Genomic DNA, 24,972 nt, shown 5'->3' with positions numbered 1-24,972 from the left:
GCATGGCGTTTTGCGTCGGACGTCGCCTTTAGTTTTCAACAGGGACGTAGATGTTTTGATGTTTCGTTGATTATAGCATTCTACCTGAGGCCTTTTCATGGGGAAAAATTGACGGATTATACATACCATCTTGTAGTTCGATTGGTGACTTGATAGTATCATATACTAACTAATTCGCACGGAGAGCGTTGAATTGGTAAAACCAATATTTGTGACATCTGACGATATCTTGGCTGATCGGTAGATTATAGTGTTGACACGCTGTTTTCAAGAAGACCCAATCTGGCTGAGGCGAGATTTACGTATCGCTGGGAAGGACATGTGTCCTCGCTAGGATGCTTGACGTAGTTCCCACTCGCATTCCCTACATTGTAGTATTTCTCACTCAAGACTGAAGCCTCACTACTTTAGCTGAAATGACGTGCACAAGTTCAATTTTACTACGCCAAAACTAAAGCTAAACTAGAGCTAAATTAAACGTTCAATGGTATCATCATTTTGAACAACAACGAACAATCTAACGATTGAACACCCATTATCCACACTTGCTTCACCCACCTCCCAATCTACTCCCTTGCACTCCTGCAACAAAAAATCTTAGAGTGCTTCCGTAAATGACTCAAACTCGACGATAGTGACCACGAGGAGACCGAAGGACGGCCTAGACGTGGACCTGGGCCTTCCTAAGGCGCAATAGTATACGCATTCCCATGCTCATTGTTGCCATTTGCGTTGGCATGACCATTCGAAGCATAGTTTGTATGTCCGTTAGCTAGCCCATCCGTGTGACCATTAGTAAGATGACCATTCAACCCGGTCGCAACAACATCCTCACTATCGTAGTGAAGGCGCAAACTCGTGGGAATAGGACTCTCCTTTGAACTAGAATCGAGATAATGCCGCATCGTGATACCCGCGAGTTTATGCTCAGTAATAGTGAAACGACCTTGTTTACCAGGCGCACGACGTACGTTTGGTAGCTTGAAGACTTCGCGTAGAGTGGAGGCGAGAGAGGGGCCGACGAGGCGGGCACCGAAGCAAAAGTGCAGGCCGTGACCGAGTAAAGTGTACTCCTTGAATGAACGGTGCGGATCCAGGATCTCGGGGTTGGGGAACGCAACGGGGTCCATGGCGGCTTTTGATGTGGCAATGAGGATCGTGTGGCCCTTCTTGATGGAGACGGGGCCACGGATGCCGTCGTTGATGGTGATGTCGCGGGTTGCAACGCGAGGGAGTCCGGGAACTACACCGACGTGGCGCATTCCTTCGTAGACGAAACCCTGGAGTTCGCGGTCCGAGGTCGCGGGGTCCATGTGCGATAGCTCGACAATTCGAGCCTTGTACTTTTCGTACCCAGGAGAGAGGAACAAGTCGATTAGTAGACTGGCTTGCTGGGTTAGGTTTCCAGCGACGGGCGCGCCCATGCCGATGCAGTCGCCCACCATGTCGCCAATGGGCAGCTTAGTGTCGGCAAGCGCATGGTAGATGCGGTCTGCGTGTGGACCTACTTCGAAGGCGGAGCCCTTGGCCATCCAGTCTACCAGGCCTTCTAGACGTCCCGTCTGTGACTTGAGATGGGCTTCGAAGATGGAGCGGAGGGGTGCTGCAGCTTGCATGGCGCCCGCTCGTAGTTTCCACTCATTGTGTGGCATTATGTTGAAGGATTGGTACATGACTGGGAGTGAATCAGCAGGCTGTTCGTAGTCGGAAATGGGCTAGTTGTGTGACTTACATAGAACGAGGTACGCTAGGAACGCTTCGTGAATAGAGAGCAAACCTCTAGGTTGCTCCTGTGTCTTCAGTGGGAGTGCAAACGCTCGGCCAGCCAAAGAATTGGCGTGATGTTCGTAACGTCGCGAACAATGTCGATGCTCATTCTGCCTTTGGCGCCTTTGAGCGAATTCTGCTTAATGAGCTTCCGTACGTTGGTTGTGAAGAACTCGTTGATGTTCTTCTCAAAGCCCTCTTCGAAGAAAACTTTGTGCAAGATATTGGACCTCTCGTCATGCTTCTTCTGTTGGTCCCATCCGATCATGAAGTCATGCCCAGCAGTACAGTTGCGAATAGCTGCCTGGTACATGACAACGAAATTCTCACGATCCTCAAACACCTTCTTGCAACCTTCTTGCGTCTGGACGCTGATGATATCGTAGTCGCTCGGAGGGCGGCTGAGGTCGTATTGTTCAACCATCTTATTGCCTGTAAGAATCTCTTTCGCCGCTTTAGGCGTGTAGAAGGGTAATAGCGCGTAGCTGGACGTTCCTCTGAATCCACCTGGGAGCCCCTGGAAGAGCAGCTTGGGAAACACGCCGCCGTATGCTCCTGGTGTCGTCTCTGCCAGCAAAGCCGCACCCCATTGCGTAAGAGTATTACTATTAAAGTCGTAGCTCAAGAAACGGTCACCGCGAACCAATGCGACGGCATCATCCAAGATACCTCGACCAGTGGTTTGACCAGGACAGACACCACTACCTGGCATGGCAGGCTTCGTGCACTCGGCCATCAACCCTGGGTAAAGTTCCATGTTTTCCATGTGGCCATACAAGAGCTCAGCGGCTCGTGCCGTCTCCTTGTCAGAGCACCAATCTTCAAATGTATCGTACGGCTTCAGATTAAGGTACCGACGGAACTCATTGAGTGTGCAGACATTGAACATCTCACGGGCTTGCAGCTGGCCCATAAGATCAACAACCTTGAGGCTGGCCGGTGTACCGTGGGCGCCAAAAGCGTGAGCAGGCTCTTCGATACAGTCTTTGATTAACTCGGAAAGCTGAGCGTCGTTGAACTTGCCGTCAGCTCCTCTCTCAAGGCCTCCGAAAGTCCACTCCCAAGGCTTCTTGCTCATCAAGTCATGACCGTAGACCTTCATGACCTTGTGGAACATCTCGATTGTTACATCGTCGATGTGACGAATATCGGGGAATACGGAACGGATGATGTCCTCCATCCAGTTCTCGTCCGCAGCGCTGAGAGCAGCGTGCCAGTGGTAGAGAACAGCGAACTCGACGGATACATGGCTGCCGGTCCCGCGCTCGACACGTGTACCGCCTTGCTTAATTTCTTTACCAAGATCGAGAGACCACTCTGAATTGGCTCGTGGTGTGTTCAGAATAGCAGCAACGTAGTCCTTCAACACGACCGAAGCGAAGAATCCAACGTTAATGTTGCGCGTAATCTGGAAGATGTCCTCGTCTTGCCTATAGACCGTGTCAGACTCATTCTACGATACGGTAGTCATGCCGAGCTTACCATTTCCTGCCTGCCTCATCAAGGCTGTCCCAGGACTTGTATTTGCCGTCCTCATTCACTGACAGTAATGACTCAGCGACATGATTGTGGTTTCTTGAGAACATCAAAAGTACTGCGACTACACCTGGAGGCATCATCATAATGCGCTCTGAAGCGATTGAGTCTGGGTATATTAGGCCATTCTTGTATGTTCGTACGCGCGGCTGCTCTTCTCTGTGTTGCCATACAGGGTGCTGAGGTCAACATAGCTCGACGTCTCGTTGATCCAAGGGTTCGTCCTAGAGGTTTGGAAACATTCGTGAATGACTATAGTTGCAAAAGAAAAGAACAGGCGATTAAGTCCAGATGGATGCTCGCGGAAAGGCCCATTGCGCTTTAAAAGTGCCTCGTATACGTCTTCGACGTCGGGCAGGTTTGGTCCTGCATGGGAATGTTAGTCTTCGTTCCCAAGTGTATTGCATTAAGAGATTGGTTACCTTTCGGTTTGGTGGGAGGCACGTTGCGCGCATATGGCGATCCCGCTTTGCCCATTTCAGGGTTGTGAGGATTGTTTCCTGAGCCGTCGTGCTTCCGGTATCTTGCTGAAGGGCCGGCATGTGTAGGCGTTGGGTGTGGCAAGTCATTCCAGAGCATGCTAATAAAACCGTCTGAGACCTTTGCACTGAGACCACTGTTCAAAGGCAGTCCCTGTAGCATCTGGACTCCCTTCTCGAGGAGAAGATCCTTGTCGTCCAAAGGCTCGCCGGACGCCAGGGTCGTAATAGCGTCGAGAGCGAATTTGGCATCCTTAACACCGAGACCTCTAATGTCGCTGACGATGCCAGTCTTCTGGTGGTTCTTCATCCCACTCGATGCTTCTGCCGTCCTGCCATCGCTTGCTAATGTGGGCTTCCTCCTGATCTTTCCGATCAATGTTTGTATTTGACTAGGCATGATGAATGATTTTGCGTATAACCATGTGAAAAGGGTGGGAAAGGGCAGAATATGAATCCCAGGACTAGAGGAAGTTTAGAAAGTAAGTTCGATGTAGCTCGCTGTTAATCTTGGAAGGCACAATGCTCCCCACGCAAGAGCTTAGCCAATGCAAGCAGCGGCGAGCCAGTCGCATGACGACGATCGCTAGCAGCTACAGTATGTTGATCATCATATGCACACGGCGAACAGTGTCCTGCGGCTTCCACTGAGGGCGGATGAACCCATGCATGCACCGGGACGGTGTGGATAGCGTCCGGATCTTGATATCGTCAAAGCTCTGATGGCTAGGATTATGTGAGTGTTGATTGGTTCTGAACCATTTTGTGGAGGGTAGCACTAGACGGATATGGCGCTACCTTCACTGGGAACTGACAGAGGGGTGGTGAGTACTGCATGCCAAGTTCAAATGCTGATCTGCGAGCAGCGTCGGTGAGACCCACAACGCAGCAGCACCATTGGCTCCATCGGGGTGGTCCAAAGAGGATGGGACTAAAGTGTCCCACTTGCGATGATCCGTGAGTGGTTTTTGTAACATCGTGGAGTGTCTGTCCAAAAGCAATATGTGGCTGACCCAAGGGTACGCTTACCACGTTTCACGCTTCAGCATCCCGTGACTGCCTGGGGACCCGTTGTGGTATCACTTCGGCGGTCTCTTGATGCCAGACTATGCATAGAATTGTGCATACTGCAGCCGACGACGTGGTAGACAGAAACGGCGACCTGATCTCGCGACCATTCCAAACAGAGACGTAGACAAAAGCTATGGACTAACTATCAAGCGATCAATATCCCGATTCAGCAGTCTTCGGCTGAGTAGTAGAAGAAACCTCTAGCGCTTGCGAGCTTGGAATCGATCGACCCTGCTTCCCGGCGAATGGATGCGCATCATCCACTAGCGAGCGAACAAACGAAAGGGAGTTTCAGCTGATGTGGTGGCGGTCAACAACTAAGGTGTGAGCTTGCAAATCTCCGAGTAGAGTGCGTTATCGAGCTAGGTACTAGATTCTGCGGGCTGTGGCCTACGGCCTGTCCCGAAGCCGTAAGGTTTACTGTCCGGTTCGTCCAAGACGCCGGCGGTGGTTGTGATGAGTGGGAGGTGGGATCGATAGTCGCAACGACGGGAATCGAGACGGCCCGTGCATGGACCAGTGCCCCACAAGTGATCGCTCATAGGGTAGCGCCAACCACCTCTAAACGACGCGACGTGCTTTTCCTGTTCGAAGGTCGGCGAGCAGACCTACACCAGCAACTACTCTCTGATCGGCACAGTTGTGCTGAGTTCAAACGCCCATGAGTCCAATAGGAAATGACACTACTGTGATTACGAGCACCGCACTCAGCATTAGCTTTCGTAGCTTGTCTGCTGGATCGCGTATCATTGCGTGTATCGGTTACCGCCGCTTCACCAGCCAGGATGGTGGCCGAAAGGTGGTATTGGCTCAATTTCGGTGAAGGGGTCATTTTGGTTTCTTTTCTACGATCAACTACGGCAAGAAGGGGGCGGCACGCGGTGTATCTGTCGTGCCTCCTGTCAGGCAACGCTGCGACACCTGTGTTGCTTCCGCACCATTAACATTGATACAGTAGGTGGGGGTGTGGGACAGTGCCTGGTAGCTAGTTCGGATCAGCCCTTTCAAGATTAATAGTCTTTGTAGGGCGGCGGCACTTCAGAACGATCAGCGGCTTCTGATTAGCGGCGGGACTACTCAAAACCCACCACATGCGACGTCGACATGTCGATAGGCGAGAGTCTTTGCAAGTTGCATTAGCAACGGCGATCAGTATCTTAATGTGACCTGATACGTTCGGAAGCTTTGGGGACAGGCCGGAGGGGGAGCATGCGTCAGTCGCGTAAGGGTTCTGCATCCGATCTCCGCGTTGATGGAAATTACTTGGCTACTTTACGCTTCGCGACTGCTTCAGTCTGACTATCGAGCTGCGTTCATTTTGAAGCACCTTTCTGCTTGAGTTCTACGTTGTCAACATGGCGCGCAAAAACCCAGAGCAGTCACACCTATCGAGCGTTTCACCTCAGGTATCTACACAAACACCTAACAACAACCCTATGGATTACGGAGCCGTGTCGCGACGTCCGAATCATGTGACTAAGAAATTTGTCTTGTGCTTTGACGGTACGGGTAACAAATTCTCGGGCACAGATTCAGATAGCAACATCCTTAAGATTTATCGCATGCTCGACCGCAATGGGGATGATCAGTTTCATTATTACCAGCCTGGAATCGGCACCTATGTCACGAAAGCCAATGGATCCATGACTCGAACAGGTCGATGGGAGAAGTTCCAGTCATGGTATGCGAAGGCGAAGGACAGTGCAATAGGTATGTTTGACCGGCCTTGGCTGTCGTGTATGAGAACTGACATGGTATAGGGACATCATTTGATCAGCACGTTATGGCAGGATATAAAGTAGGTCCTTAACCTCCTTAAGAGAAGAAGCGGCTCCATCCGGCTGATTGCTAGAGGGAAGAACTATGGCGCATTAGACTGACACGATTTGGACAGTTCCTGATGCGATACTATACACCTGGTGACGACATCTTCTTCTTCGGATTTTCGCGTGGTGCATACACCGCTCGTTTCCTTGCGGAGATGCTTGATCACGTCGGCCTCCTCTCTGTAAGCGATTGACCACTAACTACAAGGAAATGTCTAATACTTGATAGGCTGGAAATGAAGAGATGTGCCAATTCGCATGGAAGTGAGTATAGCATATATTCGGCATGAAAATTCCACTAACCTAGTTTTTAGGACATTCCAGAAGTGGCAATGTCGATTGCCGGAGGAGAAAGGGAGCAATGGGCGCAAACCTGGCGAGAAGTCGGAGAAGTCAAAACTCTTGGAATTCATGTGCGCATTCAGGGAGACTTTCAGCCGCCCAGTCAAACCCATACGCTTCCTTGGTCTTTTTGATACAGTCAATAGCGTACCTGCCTTCGAGAACGCATGGATGCAACGCAGCAGGTTTCCCTACACCGCAAGGAGCAGCGCGAACGTTATACGACATGCGGTTTCAATTGACGAACGACGCGCAAAATTCAGACAAGATCTCATCTCCCAGGAGAAGCCAGACAGATCGATGTTATACAAGCACCGCCACCACAGATATCGGCAGCACATGAAGGATCTGATGCACAGTGGTCATGAGGATCATGATTTCGACGAGAAGGACCATGAGGAACAGGAGGATAGAGGTCGGCGGGATACATTGGCACCGCCTGAACGATTCAGGGATCCACATGAGACGTCAGGCGTGCGCAGCCGGAGCGCGGACCGCTCACAGCTCGATGGTGCTCACGGCTCCGCTACTCCTTCGATGCGATCGTTTGACGCCGCGGGAACTTTTAACACCCAAGACGAAGATGCGGAACAAGACATCCAGGAAGTTTGGTTTCCCGGATGCCATGCGGTAAGTATGCTTAGCCTTCAAGCAGACCATTAACACTGACAATGCGTAGGATATCGGTGGAGGCTGGCCCCTCGGCGACGATGATGCAGCTTTGAGTCATGTAGCACTCGTATGGATGGTGCGCGAAGCTCAAAAAGCTGGTCTCGAATTCGACGAAGACAAACTAGAGGCTCTGAGCTGCTGCCACGAGGAGCCCACCACCGCTGTTACGCAAGCACGGAACAACATACCGATGATTTCAATCGATCCTGCATCACCCTCGCCTGTCATCCCCCGCCTAAACTCGGACGCGCCATCCGTCGACACAGCTGGCTACACCGACGATGACAATATTCTTCACCACCACCGCGAACACCCTAACACGCACTTCCATAACCATCTCCACAGCGCCGCAACCAGAGGCCGCATTCATGACGTTCTACAGTTCAACAACGGCGCCAATCGAATGGGCGTCGTTTCGTGGAATATAATGGAATATCTACCCTTTAGACGTATGGATTTACAAGAAGACGGGACGTGGAAAGCGATCAGGTGGCCTTTGCCTAAGGGCGAGACCCGTGATATACCCGCCAACGCGATCATTCACAGCAGCGTAATTAAGCGTATGCGCGCAGATCCAACATACCGTCCTGGCAATTTGATAGTAGGCGGCGGTGGAAGAGGTGTCAGACGCGCACCCAAGGACATGGGTATGGGCCAGTGGGTCGTTGCTTGCGATGAAGGTCATCCTGTAGGCGAGTGCTTCATGCGCAGAAACCCACCCGAGAGGACGAAGACGGAGGAGATGGAGGCGCAAGCGGCTTTAGGTGGCAAGCAAGTATGTCTCCACTAATCCTATCATCCAGGCTACGTACTAACGTTTTACAGGGAAATCGCTTTGCTGGACGCAAGAGGTCGACTGTCAAATAGACCAAGACACTAGTTCTATGCGCAGCTTCTTCCTAGATTGCCTTCAATATACCCCGCTTTTGATCTGGATGGCTTGAACTCAGTGCTTTACACTCTCGGTGATGCTATCCTGTGAAATGCACTCTTGCAATTATTCTAACGAGCATGCTATATGGCCTCAGTATTGCCTTTGTGCCATTCTTTCTGTCTCCTCTAGTTTTCAACCCTCAATTGAACACTATCTTCGTCGATATATACGCTCAAGCCTTCTGCGCATCGTGACCCCAATTCTTCAAACTCTTATAACTCTTACTGTTTGTGTCTTTCTTCGCCTTCTCCTCTTGCGCAAGATGCCTCTTGCAATATGCCACCACCTTGCGCATATGATCAATGTCTTCTTGCTCGTATTTACTGGCCTCTTTCTTTGGATTCTTTTGTAAGATGGCGACGATTTTGCGGCCTGAGTCGTGACCGATGGTTTCGCCGGAGCCGTCATCCTTGGACCTATAGGCATCTTAGAGAATGTATGCCATGAGATTCGCAATGTCAGCGTTGCATTGAAGGTAGAGCTTACCAGCCGGCTCCCACGGACTCCTCGCTGCCGAGCCAGTCTTGTAGTTCGTCTGCTGACATGTTGACAAGCTCCTTGAACTCTCTTGGGACGTTGTAAACACTTGGCGTTACCCCAGTCCATGTAGGCTACTCACTCAATTACGGTTTCATTGTCTTTGACCATTTTGTAATGTGCTTAGGAATCGTCTTAAGCAGTTCAACATCAGCGTTCTCCAGAATGCCCCTTCAGGATATCTTGTCGAGGTTTCTAAGTTCAGTATCTTCAGTATGTTCAGTCTGCACGACATGATGACATCACGATCACGCCCTGGCGCCCAGGTAGTACCAAGTAAAGACTGCATGTGACTTAGCGGAACGCGTCGCGACTTTCATGTAAATGACGATGCACCGAAGGATGTGAAGACTGTACGAAGCCAAACTGTATGGCTGCGTTCTCGATGCAGCATACCTAGGTACTTAGGTATGCTTCCTTCCGCACAAAATCTTGCATCTTCCTGAGTGCGCTAAACCGCATGGAGCGGAAAACTGCGAGAGTCAGATCTGAAGCAATTTTGACGTTGAATGTGTCAGGTATAAATCTAGCCGGAGTCGCTGTCGTGCGCGAAGTTGCTGTTCTGCAGCTTTCGTTGCTCCGTCTCCAGCTTTCGTCCCCAGTGCTTACTACTTAGGAGGAGAAGCTTTCTCCAGTCTCCGCAGCCTCCGCAACCCCTTCTTCTCCTCACTACACGCAAGCTCCCCTCAAAGTTTTCACACTCACTCCGCGACGTGGGAACTGCCGAGATTACGGCCTCACTTTCTTGTCCGCTGTGGGTCGCACATGCCAAGTTCAATGGAATGTTCTTAGTGGCTTCCTTGAGCCTCATGTGGGCCTCCGAACCAATCCGTCGCGGTGACCTGGCTTACGTTGCATCCAAAACGGGTCCCTCGCTATACTTGACCGGAGGAAGACTGCAAGCGATCGGAGATTGCGAATCAGAACAAGCGATGCGACAAAGCTTATGCCGGTTCACGCGGCATTTGTTTAAAGAGTCGGAGGGTTGGTCGGAGAGAGCGCAGGTGTTGGGGGTTGCACAGACCTGGATGGGGTCGTACACATCTCCATCATCCCCACTGCCTAGAGAGCCTGTCGCATCTTGTAGTGAAGTATCTTCACCGACATGGGCCCGGCCGAGGAATACGCGTCGTCGAGTCGATATCCACAAGTCACGCGACTATCATTGAGTTTATGAGGGTCGGGTGTGCGGCACAACGGTCCCTGAAGCTCGTCGCTGAATGCCATGCGCCTGAATGCGGGGTGCGCATCAGAGGCGTTCATATCGCACGTTAAAGAGTTAGTAGAACGCCTTGTACAACGCCCACCGTCAGATGAGCATGCAAGAACACGATCCGATCCATGTGTACTCGAGGCCGTGTATCTCTTGGGGCACTTCCCGGAATGTCGGGTGGATTGGGCTTGGCTATCGAATCGCGACCAGCTTCCCCACATACATGCCCCTTGCCCCCCAGCGGCTGCGTCGCATTGACAAGCCCACTACTGCAGTTTCAGACCCCCAGATGACTTCCGTTTGGCTGTGGAGGAGGGCAAGCCAAGCTTGTAAGGCCGCTCGCGCGCAATTTCGCGTGACGGCGTGGCGTGTATGACGTAGGAGCCCCGGAGTCGAACGCTCGGCGCGATGCTGGGCATTACCGCATTACGGGACACGGGATTAGAATTGGCATCGATACTTAAGAATGGTCGTGTACCGGACGAGTAATCCCATCTTGCCTTGAACATCAATCTTCCCGTGGTCAAGTCATTCTTACAATCATGGGTCTGGGCAAAGTGTAGGTTGCGATCCGGTTGAAGTATGCAAGCAGTTATGCTAACTTGCACAGTGCTGTCCGCATACGCGGCGCTGAGTGCGGTATTGAAGCCATCATTCTCGGAGTGATCACTTCGATAGGTGGTTTTCTGTTCGGTTACGACACGGTATGTAGCGTGTTTCCTCTGTTTTCAATCGTACATCAGCTCATTTAAGATAGGGTCAAATCTCTGGAATGCTCATCTTCGATGACTTTATCCAGCGATTTGGACAGGACCAGGGCAATGGCGAGAAGGCATTTGACCCCATGATTCAGTCCTTGCTCGTATCCCTTATGTCTATCGGTACTCTCGTCGGAGCCCTCGCTGGTGCCTACACTGCTGATTGGTTCGGTCGTCGACGCAATCTGTCCGTTGGTGTGCTCATATTCGTCATTGGCAACATCATTCAGGTCACTGCAATGAGCACCTGGGTACACATGACAATCGGCCGTATTGTCGCTGGTCTCGGTGTCGGTATTCTGTCCATTGGTGTACCGATGTACCAATCCGAAGTCTGCCCCCGAGAGATCCGTGGTGCCGTCGTCGCATCTTATCAACTCATGATCACTGTTGGAATTCTCATCTCCAACATCATCAACTACGGTGTCCGCGACAACCCAGGAGAAACCAGCGATGCCTCCTGGAGGATCGTAATTGGCTTGGGAATCGGCTTTTCCATTCCTCTTGGACTCGGTGTACTCTTCACTCCAGAATCTCCGAGATGGCTGGCGGGTAAAGGACGATGGGAAGAGGCACGAATGGCCATGGCTCGTCTCCGAGGTCTGGTCCATGACCCTAATCACGAGCTGGTCAACTCAGATTTCAAAGAGATGGAGGATTCCATCAACGAGCAACAGAGCGCTGGACAAGGTACTTGGATGGAATGCTTCACTGGCCAGCCATCCGGCATCCCGCGTCTTGCGTACCGTACCCTTCTCGGATGCGCTATCCAATTCTTCCAGCAGTGGACTGGTGTTAACTATTTCTTCTACTATGGAGCGACTATCTTCCAATCTGCAGGGATTGACGATCCTCTCCAGGTTCAACTGATTCTTGGCGCTGTCAATGTAGTCATGACGATTCCTGGATTGTGGCTCATTGAGCGAGTTGGTCGCCGTGTGCCTCTCGTTGTCGGCGGTCTCTGGCAAGCCACATGGTTGCTTATTTTCGCTATCATCGGTGTCGTGCTACCGCCACAAGACAACCCGGCCGCTGGTATCGTCATGATCGTCGCTGCTTGCATGTTCATCGCAAGTTTTGCCTCCACCTGGGGGCCTTTCATTTGGGTTATTATCGGAGAGACGTTCCCACTTCGCACTCGTGCGAAGCAAGCCTCCTTGGCTACTGCATTTAACTGGCTCGGTAAGCTACACACCTTCAACATAACATTTCTATTTACTAACGCTTCTTTCCAGGTAACTTCTTGATCGGTTTCCTTACACCATTAGCTGATGACGGTATCGGTTACGCCTTCGGCTTCGTGTTCTTCGCATGCAACTTCGTTGCTGCGGGTGTCGTTTACTTCTTCGTCTTCGAGACCAAGTCCTTGTCTCTTGAGAACGTCGATATCATGTACTCAGACCCAAGCATGTCGGCTAGGACCAGTAAAAAGTGGGTCCCAGCTGGATACATCAGCCGTAACGAGCGTGACGACCCATACTGGGAGCGACGTCACAGTGCTGTTGGTGCCACTGGCGCTGCTGCATCTGAGAAGGTCGGCGACAAGGACGTTGACACTTCGCCTGAAAGAGGCATGTCAACACACCACGAGAGGGTTTAAGCCTATTATCATGGTTCAAGTATAAGATAACTATACTTCTTTAGTCCAGATCCAAGGTGTTTTCGCACTGCCGCCGTCCTTCTAGCGGCTCCTCCCTTTTAGCAAAGCGCTATAAATCCGCCAAGAGGCGTACATAATTTAGACATCATTCAATTCCAACATATCAACAAACCACTGCCTTCTGATCCCACAACCTCTGTTACATATGCATTCTCTCCGTCGTTGACGAGAGCTGGGCGGTCTCCTTTCCGGAAAGATGCCGACACAGCCACACCCCTGCTAATTTTAGCGTGGCACGCGTCAGCTCCACGTCCTCCCTCCAGCCACTCTTCGCTTCCGAACATCAAACAACAAGTAACAGTATCCTCATTCATTTACATTTTTGCCGCTCATTACCCAGGCTCTTTCCCGCTTATCTTTGAGCATTTAACCACAACGACATACGAATACCACAGCTATGCCGCCAGCAGTACCACTTCAGAACACAAGCAACCTCGCCAAGTTAGCGCGTCGGGCCCTGGTCACAGCGGGGCCGGTTGTCGCTTCGCGGGCCTCACATCACTTTGAGCGCCGCGGTCTGAGTGTAAATCATACCCAAGGGGTTACGTTGGGTGTTATTGCTGCATATGTTGTTGTTATTGCGCTGTTGTGGAATTTACCGTACGTACGGTGGGTGTTGTGGCCGTTCAAGGTATGTACACTGTACTGTAGTCCCCTTAGATGAAGATGGTACGGAATTGGTGTCATGAACGCGATTAACAGCCAGGTCGCTTTACCATGCAAGTTTGGCACGATAAGAGATATTGATGGCTAACCAAAACCACAGATGCTAGTCATAGCGTTCCATGAATTTTCCCATGCAATAACGTCTTGTTGTACTGGTGGGCGAGTAGAGTCCATCTCCCTTGATCCTCATGAGGGAGGTGTGACGCACATGCGCGGCGGCAAACAATTCATCACTCTGCCCGCTGGCTACTTAGGGTCCTCATTGATCGGCGCTTTACTTACTTTCTGCGGCTTCAACATCGTGGCCTCTAAAGTAGCGAGTATAGTGCTAGGCGTGTGTTTCTTGCTAACACTGTGGTGGGCGAGAAAAGACTGGTTGACGATTGTAACAATTCTACTTAGTGTAGGATTACTTGTGGCGTTTTGGTTCATCGAACATGGCGAGGCCTTGAGGTTCATGGTCGTACGTGTCTTCCCTTCCCCCTTATACCGTTAAATTAACACCCACTTCAGCTCTTCATCGGCGTCATGTCCTCTCTGTACAGCGTCTGGGATATCTGTGATGACCTTATCCTCCGCAAGGTCAACTCGTCTGATGCTAGTGTCTTCGCCAAGCGGTATGGCGGTTCGTCGCAATGCTGGGGCGTTATCTGGTCGCTTGTTTCGCTAATGTTCATGGTTTGCGGAATCCTCGCGGGGTTGGCAGCCTTCAAACAGAGTTTCGAACAGCAAGAGAAGGATAGTCAAGATTTTATTCCTACGGTGCGGATGATGATGAGGGTGTAAGATATAACAAGAGTACAAGATACGGTATGGGCGGCTAAGGCACCCTCTGAACTGGCGTTTCGAGATTTGGTATACCCTTTTTTCGTCTAGTGTTAAGTATCGTATCATTCGGATCACTCCATATCGATGAAATGTTATGGATATATACATACCACAGGTAATGAGGGCATGTTCCTACGAGAACATTGATTGACTGATAAAGTGTCTACAAAGAAGCGGTTACTGTCAGTGATGTCTGAAGGGATACGATAAAAGCAAAGTGTGTGTTCAATGTTCTGCACATGTCATACATGCGACATCTACAACGGCCTCGAAGATATGATGAGAGTAAGAAACCCATTACGACCGAAACAAAAACAATGCACCTACTCCTATCCCACCTCAATCAGCAGATCGAACCCCCACCCGATACTTAACGCACCCCTCCCCAGACGCAGCTCTTCCGTTGGCTCACTCGTTTTCAAAGAACCCACCGAACGCCTCCTTCAAAGCCTCTCTCATCCTCTCCAACACGACCTTATCCCCACTATACTGTCCCTCAACTTGTAGTAAAAGCATGTCATAGACTGCGCGACCCATCTCATAGCTCTTGCCGAGCGACCGCAACTTACTCGTCAACATCCTGCACTGCACGATCTCATCTTCTTTCCCTTCCTTTAATTGCATTTTTACGAGCTTGTAATCGTCGTCTTGTTTCAACATCGTCTCGCGGTAGGTGTCGGTATCCTTCAGGGACTCGTCTAGTTCCTTCCTGGTAAGATCGAGGGCGCATTTGTGGGCTCGAAGCTCTGAGGCCAGATCATGAGATGCGTCTTGAAGGGCGGTGTGGGAGGCGACAACGGCGCGGTAACGGTCGGTCAGTCTGTAGCATTGAATACATAGCAGGTTGATCTGGTTGCTATCTCGAAGTGACTTGGATTTCTCGACTGCCAGATCTTGTTTCGTCTTTTGGAGCTCGGCCTTCATGCGGAGGAACTGGCGCTGAAAGATAGGGTGTGCATAAAGTCGAGGTGTCTAAGGGAGGTTCGTGAGCAATTTCAGGTTGGGCGTCCGCATCGTTTTGGCTATAGCCCTTGGATACCGTACAAAAGTAGTCTTAGTGTTATGTTTCGTCTTCTTGGGGGTCGGTTCGGGAGATGGTTCCTCAGTGGGCCGCTTGCTCTTTGTTGGATCTGTGGTCGGTACCATCAGGCTGTGGTACTTCAGTAACGCGGTTTGCCGTTCGAGTTCCGTCATCTTGATCCAGTCAGGACTTGAATTCGTTGCGCAATGCTGCCAGTAATTCGTAGAGCAACGTTAGAGTTGGTGAGATGGAGACGAAGGCCGAAATACGCAAGATACATGGGAGCCAATTCTTCCATCTCCAGGTGACTGGCACTTGATAATGAGTCACATATCAAGAATTCAGGTTGCCATGGGGAACGGAACGTGATGGTGACGTGCTAGGAGATGAGTAAAACCAAGGTGAAGCATAGATACCCGACTCCTAGCCTAGGTGAAGGTGAGAAAGAGCAAATCGAGAACGGTCTCGAGTTTAACAAGTTAGGGAACTGCCTAGTTGAGCCATGGCGGCAAATGGTTCATGTGTTGAAAAGTATGAATGCAATGGCCAAGCTGCTAGCTGCAAATGGTCACTGCGAGGGCACCTGCGGTCTTCGCAACGACAAAACTCTGGGACACCACGATATCTGTATCCAGTGACTCACTTCATGTTTATGATTCGATACTTTTTGGTTATCAGGAAGTGTCTCCTTCACCCGCTCAGGAGCCGCAAGGAACTTGGCTCTTCCGATATAGTAGGATGTACTATAGTGATCGATCATGATCCTCTGGATGCCTTCCCGGTAGATTATCTGTAAAAGCCATTGAACAAATACCCGGTGTGTATACAATAAGAGCTTGACTCAGAGCCCTGGACATTAACATTAATAGTATAGACATCCTTCCGACAGCGAGACATCTAGTGCAGTCCCACTCCCTTCACTCCCTCAAAAAGTGCATCCTCCCTAATCAACAAGCTCCGATTCAGGTCCTTCTTTTGCACACTCTGAATACCACTCAAATGTAATGTCAGCTCCAGCTCACCGACCAAACTCTTGAGCACATGCTCCACACCCCTCTCTCCTGCGAGCGCTAGGCCATACACGTATGGCCTACCAACTAGCACGCAGTCCGCACCCAGCGCCATTGCTTTCGCGATGTCAGCACCAGATTGAACCCCACTGTCAAAGAAGATCGTCAACTTCTCACCAACAGCATCAACAATATGTGGCAACACGCCCAACGAAGAGTTTCCGCCATCAAGCTGCCTCCCACCATGATTACTCACAACAATGCCCTGCACACCGACCTCCACCGCCTTCCTCGCATCAGCCAAGCTCTGGATACCTTTCAGTACAATCGGCCCATCCCAGTGCCTCTTCAGAAACTCTACATCCTCCCAACTATGGCTCTCCCCGGGAAAATCGTCCTCATCCATTCCGGTGCCGCAGCCTCCATCTTACTCTCCACATCCACGCCATGCCTCTCTTTAAACTGTTTCTGGAATACAGGGTCCGTCATACCGAGTTCCACACCCGTACGATCAGCGCGCATGAAAGGGTTATACCCGTTATCCATGTCTTCGGGCCGCCAGCCAAGGATATACGTATCTAGGGTTACGAAGAGAGCTGTAAAACCGGATTTCTTTGCGCGCTGCAGTAGGGAAATTGTGATGTCGTCGTGTTCGCGTGAGGGCCAGTAGAGTTGGTACCAGCGTTGGCCGTCGGAGCCGTTGGCTGCAGCTGTGTCTTCTATACTTGTACTACTGGCCGTACTGAGAATGTATGGAATGGCTTCTTTGGCTGCGGCCTTTGCGGCGGCAACTTCGCCTTGGGGATTGAAGATTTTGAGTACGCCGACAGGTGCCATGGCTATAGGTGCTACCATTTTCTCTCCGAAGATCTCGGTCGTCAGGTCGGGGAAACCGTCATATTTTACTAGGCGATTTGGCACGATGGACCATCTTCTGAAGGCATTGCGGTTCTTGTCCGTTGTTTCTCTTACGCCGGCTGACCCATAGACGTAGCCTTTGGAGTCGGCAGACATGCGACTACAAGCCAACTCTTCCCATTTATCGGCCTGGAATGTGAGCGGTGGGCGTTCAAAGTCTAGTCCGCGTGTATATGTTTGCATCTCATAGGCGACGGCATCCTGTTCCGGTTTTCGATTTTGAAATTTGGGGTGGTGTTCGGTTGCTGTGGGTTCGGACATGGTGGGATAGTAGGACTCGGGTCGCTCTTGAGGATGAAGTGACGGGGTGTGATGAGAGCCCGTGAAGTAAGGAAAGGTAATATGGGTTTTAAGAAAATCTATTCAAGTGCTGTTACAAGCTTGCTGGAGTATAATGCACGTCACATCATGACAGCTTTACCGGATATTTTCGGAAACAGTGTAGTGCAGGGTCTAATTGCGCCTTCCGCAGTGTTAGGAAGCTTTAACTGCGAGCTACTTAGTGGTTACTCAGGATTGGACTGCCAGTTCATGCATGTTGCATCAATGGGTCTCTAGATGAGGGTAGCATGACAGTGCAGTGACGTCATGCGCTGTCATCGCAAAGCATGTCCAAGCAGAGACAGCTGCACAAAGATGTCGAACAGGATGGGGTGAGCGAGGACAGATGTCCGTTTGGTGGTACATTTCTACCGGTTTAATAATGTGCCTCTATGCCTCCAGTCCATGATCACACCCTGTGCAAAGCATGCAGCCTCTGCTTCCGAAGAAAAGCGGGCATCCCAAACTCCATCAATGCAAATCTTGATCATCGCAGTATAACAAGCAAGGTTAAACGAAACGTCTAAACGGCGACACACCCGCCATCAATCTTCAAGTGTCCACCAGTCATGAACTTGCTGTCTTCGCTGACAAGGAATGCCACGACGCTGGCCACGTCGTCTGGGCTGCTGAACCGGTCGAGCGCAGTCTCCTCCTTCAACTCTGCCAGCTTCTCCTTGCTCCAGCCGTCCTTGTATCCTTGTGTTTGGATGATGCTTGTGTGAATAGTGTTAACACGGATATTGAGCGGGCCGAGTTCTTCAGCGGCAGTAAGGGCGATACCGCGAAGAGCAAACTTGCTGGCACTGTACGAGATGAGGTTGGGGAACCCGCGGAGACCGGCGATGGAGGATCGGATTATGATGGAGCCGCCACCAGAGGTGGTTTGCATGGCTGTAGCAGCGTACTTGACACCTAGGAATGCTGGGGGGATAATCAGTGGGTGATGTTTGAGGATAAGTGAAATGACATACCAGACTTGGCGTTGATGGTCATGATTCTGTCAAAGTCGTCTTCGGTGACGTCGAAGATGCTCTTGGACTCGCCGCGATGGCAGCAGTTCAACAGCGCAGCATCGAGCCTCTCAAATCGCTGCACGATCTTCTTGGCGCATGCCTCGACATCCGGCTCCTTTGTCGCATCGGCCACGATAGTGAGGAGGCGGGATTCTACGGGCATGCCAGTGGGAATCGCAGCCTTGAGAACGGGTACGGCAGCCTCGAGAGCGCCCTGGTCGATGTCGATCAGGGCGACATTGCAGCCCTCGATAAGCAGGCGTCCGGCAGACTCTACACCAACTTTGCCGCCTCCACCTGTAATCATGACTACCTTGCCTTCAAGGCGCTGGATGGGGAGTGGCCGTGTGAGGTTGGTAGATGTGGGCGCGCGTTCCATGCCCGGCCGCGGGGGCTTGTTCAGGTTGAGAGTCGAGATGCTGGCGCCAGGTGTGCGCAGGCTCTCGGTGGTGTTTGCTCGCTGCATCTTGGAGTCGTGATGTGAGGAGATATGCCGTCCAGCGGTTTATTCGTGAAGTTGTTCGGAGAGCAGGACTCGCGGGCACAGGGTCATTTTGGTATTTCTACGTGACATGATCCCCTCCTCACCGGACCCTTCTTTTCCCTCAAGATGACGTATCGCCGGGGTTCCCTAGGCGAAATCTTTTCTGCGATGATCAAACACCGGATGTGCATCCGTTGAGGCTCTTGCTGGCGGCTGTACCCACCGCCCCGAAAATTTCAGCCAATGCCGCCACTCGCCGGCATTTGGCCGCACCACCTGCTCCAACTCTGGCGCAATGAGCGGTGGGACGTGTCCACTCAATGTTATCACTTATCGTACCCCGTGTGGACGATTGTGGGTGATGTGGGCAAGAGACATGCCGACGTGTGGTTTTGAAGTGGTTAGGGCGGGGTTGTAATTTAATCGTTTCCACCAGTCGCTGGGATCCAGTCGGGGCAACGTGACATCGCCTGCGAGCAGTGTCCAGGTGTTCGAACAAGGCGGTCAGAGACAGCGCTATTACTGCCAAACGGGCAAGTAGTCCGGCAAGGTATCCATTTGTAACTTTACAGCGCAGAGGAAGCGACAACCCATCTCCAATCGCGTCGTGGTGTCCGGGTAACGCGGAAGATGAATGGTAAAGAGGAAATCTTCTGCGTAGAAGATGATAAAGGGAACAACGGGTCGTGAGGGGTATTTCGACCATGTGCGAATGAAAGAGACTGAGAGAATGGAAGCGACACATGTTAGTGCATGTAAGCGACGATCAGGCTAACATTGCAACATAATCAGTAAGAGCCTGAGAATGAGCAGCAAGAGCGTCCGAGGAGCACAGAACCTTGCGCTGATACCAAGTAGAATGCGTCCTGGTGAATCATGCCTGCCTTTGCCCGGCTGTACAAAGACTGGCGTCGGCATAGTGGAGCAATAGCCGATGCTACAGAGATGCAGAGTCATGGAGAGCCGGGTTGGAAAATAACAGGAAAAGATATCACCGCGGCCGAAATCAAGGATTACCAAGCTTGGAGAACAGGAAGGAGAATCTGCGTTGGTTGAGCTCCAGGATTGATCATCAGGTTTTCATTCAATCTTCATACAAGGCGTTGCTCTCTTCCACCTCCACCCTTTAACAGCACTTGCCACTCACCAGTCCAGGAAGTAGTCAATACCATCCGCGAGCGCTGCCGCGCCTACTGCAGCGTGGTCACTGAAAGGGTACTCATGTATGCTGATATCCCTCAATGCTGGACTATCCTCCAACGTGCTGTACAGCTTTTGACTCAGATCCGTCATCCGCTGCGGCACAAGAATGCTCTGCCTGAACGCAAACTCCTCGTCCGTTTCCGTCCGCCTCTGCACCAGGTTCTGTTCGAGCGCGCCATAGCTTATCTGGAAAGCAGGTTTGGTGGTATTGGAAGTATTGTTGGCGGAGGGCGAAGTCAGCGGTGCAAGGAAATCCGTGTTGTTAAAGACGTAATCGTTGTTGAAGAAGAGCGCCGGAGAAGCGCTGAGGAATGTATCGAAGAGATCAGGGCGTACGGTAAGAGCATACAGGACGAAAAGGCCACCGAAAGAGTGGCCGTAGAGCGCATCGCGATCGAAGTCAGCCTTTGGGAAAGCTGTTTCCTGGACCCAGGGGCGGAGAGCAGTATCAATGAATTCGATGAACTCGTTGGCATTGGATTGCACGCCAGGTACTGTTGGCAATGGGCAATCATCGCAGACAGGAGGCTGGAAGTCGTAGCTTCGCTGCGTGCTGTAGGGCGAATCTTCAATGGTTTCCGGATAGCCTATGCTGACAACAATACAGTCGGGCATGTTGAACTCCACGGGACGACGGCGACGGAAGGCTTCCGTGGCAGTCATGCCGAGAGCGTTTCCGTCAAGAACATACCTAGTAGTGATATTAGTATATCTTTTCTCATGTTGCTGCTGTAGTTCATGGTGGGCTCTTACATCGTCTCCACAGTCGAGCTCTCCTCCTGTGATGTCCAGTTCAGCGGCCATGCCACCTGAATCTGATATTCCCAAGACCCATTGGTCGCACTCCAGAATCCTAAGTTTGGCAAAACATTGGTAGGAAACTCGGTAACGAGAGGTGCGAACTGCCAAGCACCAACTGAGCTCATGATGGCGGTAGTGAAAACGGTCCGTTCTGCGTACTGTTAGATGCAGGTACCAGAGGATCAGGCTACCTGTCGACTGGAAACTTATTGGCTTTTGTACCTGACGACCACCAGATTACTCGTCCCAGAAGTAGAGACCCGAGCAGTGGGGAGCAAGTCTGTGTCCCGTGCAGACATCACGCTGCAATCGCAAGGGCCCCGCAGAACCTTTGCTCTGGTGGGTTAGCATGGACGCGGCATGGGATTCTAGTCCCGGTACTTGCACCTGGGCACCCCTGGCGTTATTGAGGGATGTATACATTGCCAAGACGGGGGATCATCCTTCATGTTTCCGATCTCTGTTTTCTTCGCATTACGAGGCGAAGATACTCAGCCATCTTGCAATACGAACTCAACTGGAGAAACCTCTGTTGTGCCAAAGACTCCAGTGCCGCGAAGTCATGGATTAATACAACAAGAGCGCGAGTCAAGCAGCTGTCCAAGTGGAGGAGGCGGGTCAGAAGGATTTGTTATCTGCGGTCTGGCTCTTGAAAAACTCATGTTTCTATGCGTGCAGCCGATGAATGTCAACCCTACTCGACGAAACTATTGAACTCATGCAAGCCTCTATGCAGACCTTGCGCCACTGGAATCTTGATAGTCGTCCCTGATGCGAACGGCAAACCCAGGCATGATTGGCCGTTCGTGATTAGGGTCATGATACATGATGGTATAGTTCGGAAGGATGGCTCCGGTCGAGCTGGATGTGTTACCCACGTGCTCTTCTCCAGTCTCTCACACGCCGCCGCCTTCGCAATTACCTCGGCAATCCAATCACAGTTGACTGCAATATCATTTCCAGGGTATAGCCGTTGCGATAGGATACATTTTGTCTCATTTCCTACGGACAGTCGGTTGGCGCCGCGCTGTGGGCTCACGACAAAGTTCGTTAGTCGGCGTCAGCGCATCGGGCCGTAACCACAAACGTTAACTCAACCCGAACGAGACCAGACCCTGGGGACCCAAGTGCCGGGAAAACAGCCACTTCGGACGCAAACTCAACGCTGGGTTCAATGGCGAGTCGTCCAGGGTTTGGATCTGTGGTCTTATGCGAATGCGAACCCCTTCAGCAGTACATAGCAATGCGAACAAGTTACCAGACGATACCGATCGAAACAAAGCGACGATGAGCGATATGATGGTGTTGACGAGTATTATTCTAACGGACTATTTATTTGTATACAAGCTTGATTCTGTCTTTCTAGAAGGCACCTCGTCCAGGCAGCGGATCGTTCTTCGCAGGACACGACGCGTCGTAGATCTTTGGGTCGACAAACTTAGGCACAGGGTCGTTGTTGTAGGCCAGTTCGACGAGTGTGGCATTGCCTGTACAATTGTTAGTAAAGGAATATTCGTCTTTCGATAGAGCTTGGTTCTTACCCGAGTTGTACATAGGCCATCCATACTTGGTCAATCCCTTCTGCGAGTCGCGGGCAAATGCAGCCCAAGCGCCCTGGACATACTTTGTGTATTGGTTCTCAGCAACAGAGTTGGGTAGGCCAGAGATGTCCTGGGCGGTGCCGAAAACCAAGCCAAGATCAGAGCCGTGGTAGGCCGCGCTTCCTTGAGGACCAAGACCTGCGCTGCCGTTGTAAAGACGAAGGTTATCCCAATCACCATGGTATCTGTATCGCCAGGTCGGCACGCCATACTGGACCCTGTATGCGGCGGAAAGGGAAGTCGGGCATGTGAAGCCACGTTGGGTGAACAGATCCCATTGGGCGTTGGTGAAGTTCAGCTTGGCCGCCCACCCGGAGATACGATACCATCCGTCTTCATGGTCAGCGTTGCCAGCCAGGAGTGGGATCTTTGCGAAGGAACCCGCCACGGAGAGCTTTTGATAATCCTCGAAAACCGTGATATTGTCGACGGTCGGATGGAAGGTCGCCTGGGTCAGACCCACGCTGGGAAGACCAGGAACTTTCGCAGAGGCGGCCAGGAGAGCAGACATATTCGCAGAACGTACGCAAGATATGACTGCAGCAGAGTCATTGGCCGCGCCGCCGCAACCGATGGTCTGGGATACGTTGTACCAAATGGATTGTGAGTACTCCACAGTGTTGGGGATGAAGCTCAGTGAAGTTCCAGACATGGGAATGAGGCCAGAAACGATTGGATCATTCTTCCAGGCGTACGCCCAGTAGTCGACAGCGGCGCCGCCTGCACTTTGCCCGAAGATCACAATACGTGAAGGGTCACCTCCAAAGCCAGCAATATTGTCGCGCACCCATTCGACAGCGGTACGGTGGTCGCGTAGGGCGGCGTTTTTCTCAACACCAGGAGCACCGGCAAAGCCGAAGATGCCCAATCGATAACTGAGGTGGTTAGTAAATGGACAGATAGAAGCAGAGAAGGCCTTACTTGAATGTCACGACGACTACATCTTCAGCGTCGGCTAGATACTGGCCGTTGTAAAAGGGAGAGTGGGGACCAGGAATCTGGAAACCTAAACTGGTCGTTAGATTTATTCTTGAAAAGCGAATTGACAACGTACGTCCTCCGTGAAGAAACACTAACACTGGTTTCTTCGCGTGCACCACTCCAGCACTTCCCGTCCAAACATTGAGCTTCAAGCAATCCTCAGATACGGAGTTATTGTTCTGGGCTGCAAAGTTCTTCCATACTCGTAGACCGGATGGTTGTGTGAAGTTGGGGAAAGCCGACACTGGCGGCTTGACAGCAGGACAGTCACTATAGAGTCATTAGATACGTCCTCCATTTCTTACATGTCTTACATACGGGGACTACGGTTTGTTAGTGAAGGAATTCACATAGTAATGTTGTGATTACTAACCCACTCGGATGCCTCAAAGACGGTTCCCACTGGCGCATCGTACTTCTTCGGCGCAGCAAATCTCAGCTCGCCAACTGGCGCCTCTGCATATCGGATGCCCAGAAACTCGGTCACATGTGTTTTGTTAGAAGATGGGTGACCAATCAAGGTACCACTTGATGTCGTGACGCTTGAACCATTCTTTGGCGCTGCAACAGCCGAACCGAAGAGCGAAGCTACAGCTGCAGCAGTAAGGAGGAGGTGCTGCATAATTCTAACTCGAAACAACAACAACCTTGCGCTTGACGGAATAACCCTTAACAGCAGGCGGGCGACCGGCTGACTTTAACAGAGCGAGATGCAAATCGCGGCTCGGACTGGCAAGCAATTGGCTCCACGTTCCTGCGTTGCCGTCAACGCCAACCGTCGTCGATGGGGGCAAATGAAGCTGGAACCAGACAAAGCTCCGAGACAAAGGGTAATCTTGCAAAATGCTCCATATCGAGCGCACGCGGTCTTACACCGGCACGAAAAGCTTCGACGACGTTTATGACAGGACGGGTGGCTTCATCTCGCACGGCTGCACCTGGGCACGTTTTGACATCTGAAAGGTAACGCTAGTCCTCATACGCTACCGCTCCTTCCCGGTCATATGGAACCTTTCCATCTGGCAGACCTCAACATCATCATGACATACTGAGTTCGAGTATCTGGTACCAAGACGACTTCCAACCTGCCAGCGCCTATGCTTATTCTTACCAGAACCCAAACATTGCGGACAGAAACGGCAGTCGTGGTATGTCTATGTTCGGGACAATTCCGGGCGGCTGCTGATCTCCATCTGTGATGTCACCCACCCATACCTGTTCAGTACACTGCACCGAGCCGATGGGAAGTCTGCCCTACGTCTAAGGCGAACTCCTGGACTCTAGCAAGGAAAAGCTTGCATGCGCACGGAGATAGAGAGATCGACAA

At 51.4% G+C, this 24,972-nt stretch overlaps 10 protein-coding genes across 10 annotated transcripts; 3 read left to right on the top strand and 7 right to left on the bottom strand.

The window, feature by feature from the left end:
* Nucleotides 1-683: 683 nt before the first annotated feature.
* ALTATR162_LOCUS7909 (uncharacterized protein) lies at nt 684-4,182 on the bottom strand (the record flags this gene model as incomplete). The annotated part of the gene is made up of 6 exons (XM_043315537.1): nt 684-1,675; nt 1,733-1,790; nt 1,853-3,197; nt 3,250-3,342; nt 3,447-3,669; nt 3,726-4,182. 6 exons carry the CDS (start codon nt 4,180-4,182, stop codon nt 684-686), a joined length of 3,168 nt encoding a protein of 1,055 aa, XP_043171472.1.
* Nucleotides 4,183-6,208: 2,026 nt separating this feature from the next.
* Nucleotides 6,209-8,560, top strand: ALTATR162_LOCUS7908 (uncharacterized protein; the record flags this gene model as incomplete). Its single annotated transcript, XM_043315536.1, has 7 exons — nt 6,209-6,563; nt 6,614-6,651; nt 6,748-6,861; nt 6,909-6,943; nt 6,994-7,651; nt 7,701-8,468; nt 8,519-8,560. The coding sequence occupies 7 exons, from the start codon at nt 6,209-6,211 to the stop codon at nt 8,558-8,560; spliced, it is 2,010 nt and encodes a 669-aa protein (XP_043171471.1).
* A 239-nt stretch (nt 8,561-8,799) lies between these two features.
* ALTATR162_LOCUS7907 (uncharacterized protein) lies at nt 8,800-9,275 on the bottom strand (the record flags this gene model as incomplete). The annotated part of the gene is made up of 3 exons (XM_043315535.1): nt 8,800-9,043; nt 9,114-9,194; nt 9,247-9,275. The coding sequence occupies 3 exons, from the start codon at nt 9,273-9,275 to the stop codon at nt 8,800-8,802; spliced, it is 354 nt and encodes a 117-aa protein (XP_043171470.1).
* Nucleotides 9,276-10,919: 1,644 nt separating this feature from the next.
* Nucleotides 10,920-12,735, top strand: ALTATR162_LOCUS7906 (uncharacterized protein; the record flags this gene model as incomplete). Its single annotated transcript, XM_043315534.1, has 4 exons — nt 10,920-10,936; nt 10,988-11,081; nt 11,135-12,317; nt 12,371-12,735. 4 exons carry the CDS (start codon nt 10,920-10,922, stop codon nt 12,733-12,735), a joined length of 1,659 nt encoding a protein of 552 aa, XP_043171469.1.
* Nucleotides 12,736-13,669: 934 nt separating this feature from the next.
* On the top strand, nt 13,670-14,247 carry ALTATR162_LOCUS7905 (uncharacterized protein; the record flags this gene model as incomplete). Its single annotated transcript, XM_043315533.1, has 2 exons — nt 13,670-13,924; nt 13,975-14,247. 2 exons carry the CDS (start codon nt 13,670-13,672, stop codon nt 14,245-14,247), a joined length of 528 nt encoding a protein of 175 aa, XP_043171468.1.
* A 450-nt stretch (nt 14,248-14,697) lies between these two features.
* On the bottom strand, nt 14,698-15,213 carry ALTATR162_LOCUS7904 (uncharacterized protein; the record flags this gene model as incomplete). The annotated part of the gene is made up of 1 exon (XM_043315532.1): nt 14,698-15,213. The coding sequence occupies one exon, from the start codon at nt 15,211-15,213 to the stop codon at nt 14,698-14,700; it is 516 nt and encodes a 171-aa protein (XP_043171467.1).
* Nucleotides 15,214-16,207: 994 nt separating this feature from the next.
* On the bottom strand, nt 16,208-17,499 carry ALTATR162_LOCUS7903 (uncharacterized protein; the record flags this gene model as incomplete). The annotated part of the gene is made up of 2 exons (XM_043315531.1): nt 16,208-16,627; nt 16,693-17,499. The coding sequence occupies 2 exons, from the start codon at nt 17,497-17,499 to the stop codon at nt 16,208-16,210; spliced, it is 1,227 nt and encodes a 408-aa protein (XP_043171466.1).
* A 583-nt stretch (nt 17,500-18,082) lies between these two features.
* Nucleotides 18,083-19,041, bottom strand: ALTATR162_LOCUS7902 (uncharacterized protein; the record flags this gene model as incomplete). Its single annotated transcript, XM_043315530.1, has 2 exons — nt 18,083-18,483; nt 18,534-19,041. The coding sequence occupies 2 exons, from the start codon at nt 19,039-19,041 to the stop codon at nt 18,083-18,085; spliced, it is 909 nt and encodes a 302-aa protein (XP_043171465.1).
* A 1,161-nt stretch (nt 19,042-20,202) lies between these two features.
* On the bottom strand, nt 20,203-21,188 carry ALTATR162_LOCUS7901 (uncharacterized protein; the record flags this gene model as incomplete). Its single annotated transcript, XM_043315529.1, has 2 exons — nt 20,203-20,953; nt 21,016-21,188. The coding sequence occupies 2 exons, from the start codon at nt 21,186-21,188 to the stop codon at nt 20,203-20,205; spliced, it is 924 nt and encodes a 307-aa protein (XP_043171464.1).
* A 1,237-nt stretch (nt 21,189-22,425) lies between these two features.
* ALTATR162_LOCUS7900 (uncharacterized protein) lies at nt 22,426-24,267 on the bottom strand (the record flags this gene model as incomplete). Its single annotated transcript, XM_043315528.1, has 6 exons — nt 22,426-22,550; nt 22,605-23,539; nt 23,586-23,670; nt 23,719-23,915; nt 23,960-23,968; nt 24,023-24,267. 6 exons carry the CDS (start codon nt 24,265-24,267, stop codon nt 22,426-22,428), a joined length of 1,596 nt encoding a protein of 531 aa, XP_043171463.1.
* Between the last annotated feature and the right edge of the window lie 705 nt (nt 24,268-24,972).

Source organism: Alternaria atra (assembly GCF_907166805.1).
Source record: "Alternaria atra isolate CS162 genome assembly, contig: 28, whole genome shotgun sequence".
Classification (NCBI taxonomy): domain Eukaryota; kingdom Fungi; phylum Ascomycota; class Dothideomycetes; order Pleosporales; family Pleosporaceae; genus Alternaria; species Alternaria atra.
Note: the sequence above shows the minus strand (reverse complement) of the source record. Positions and strands in the feature narration are given on the sequence as shown.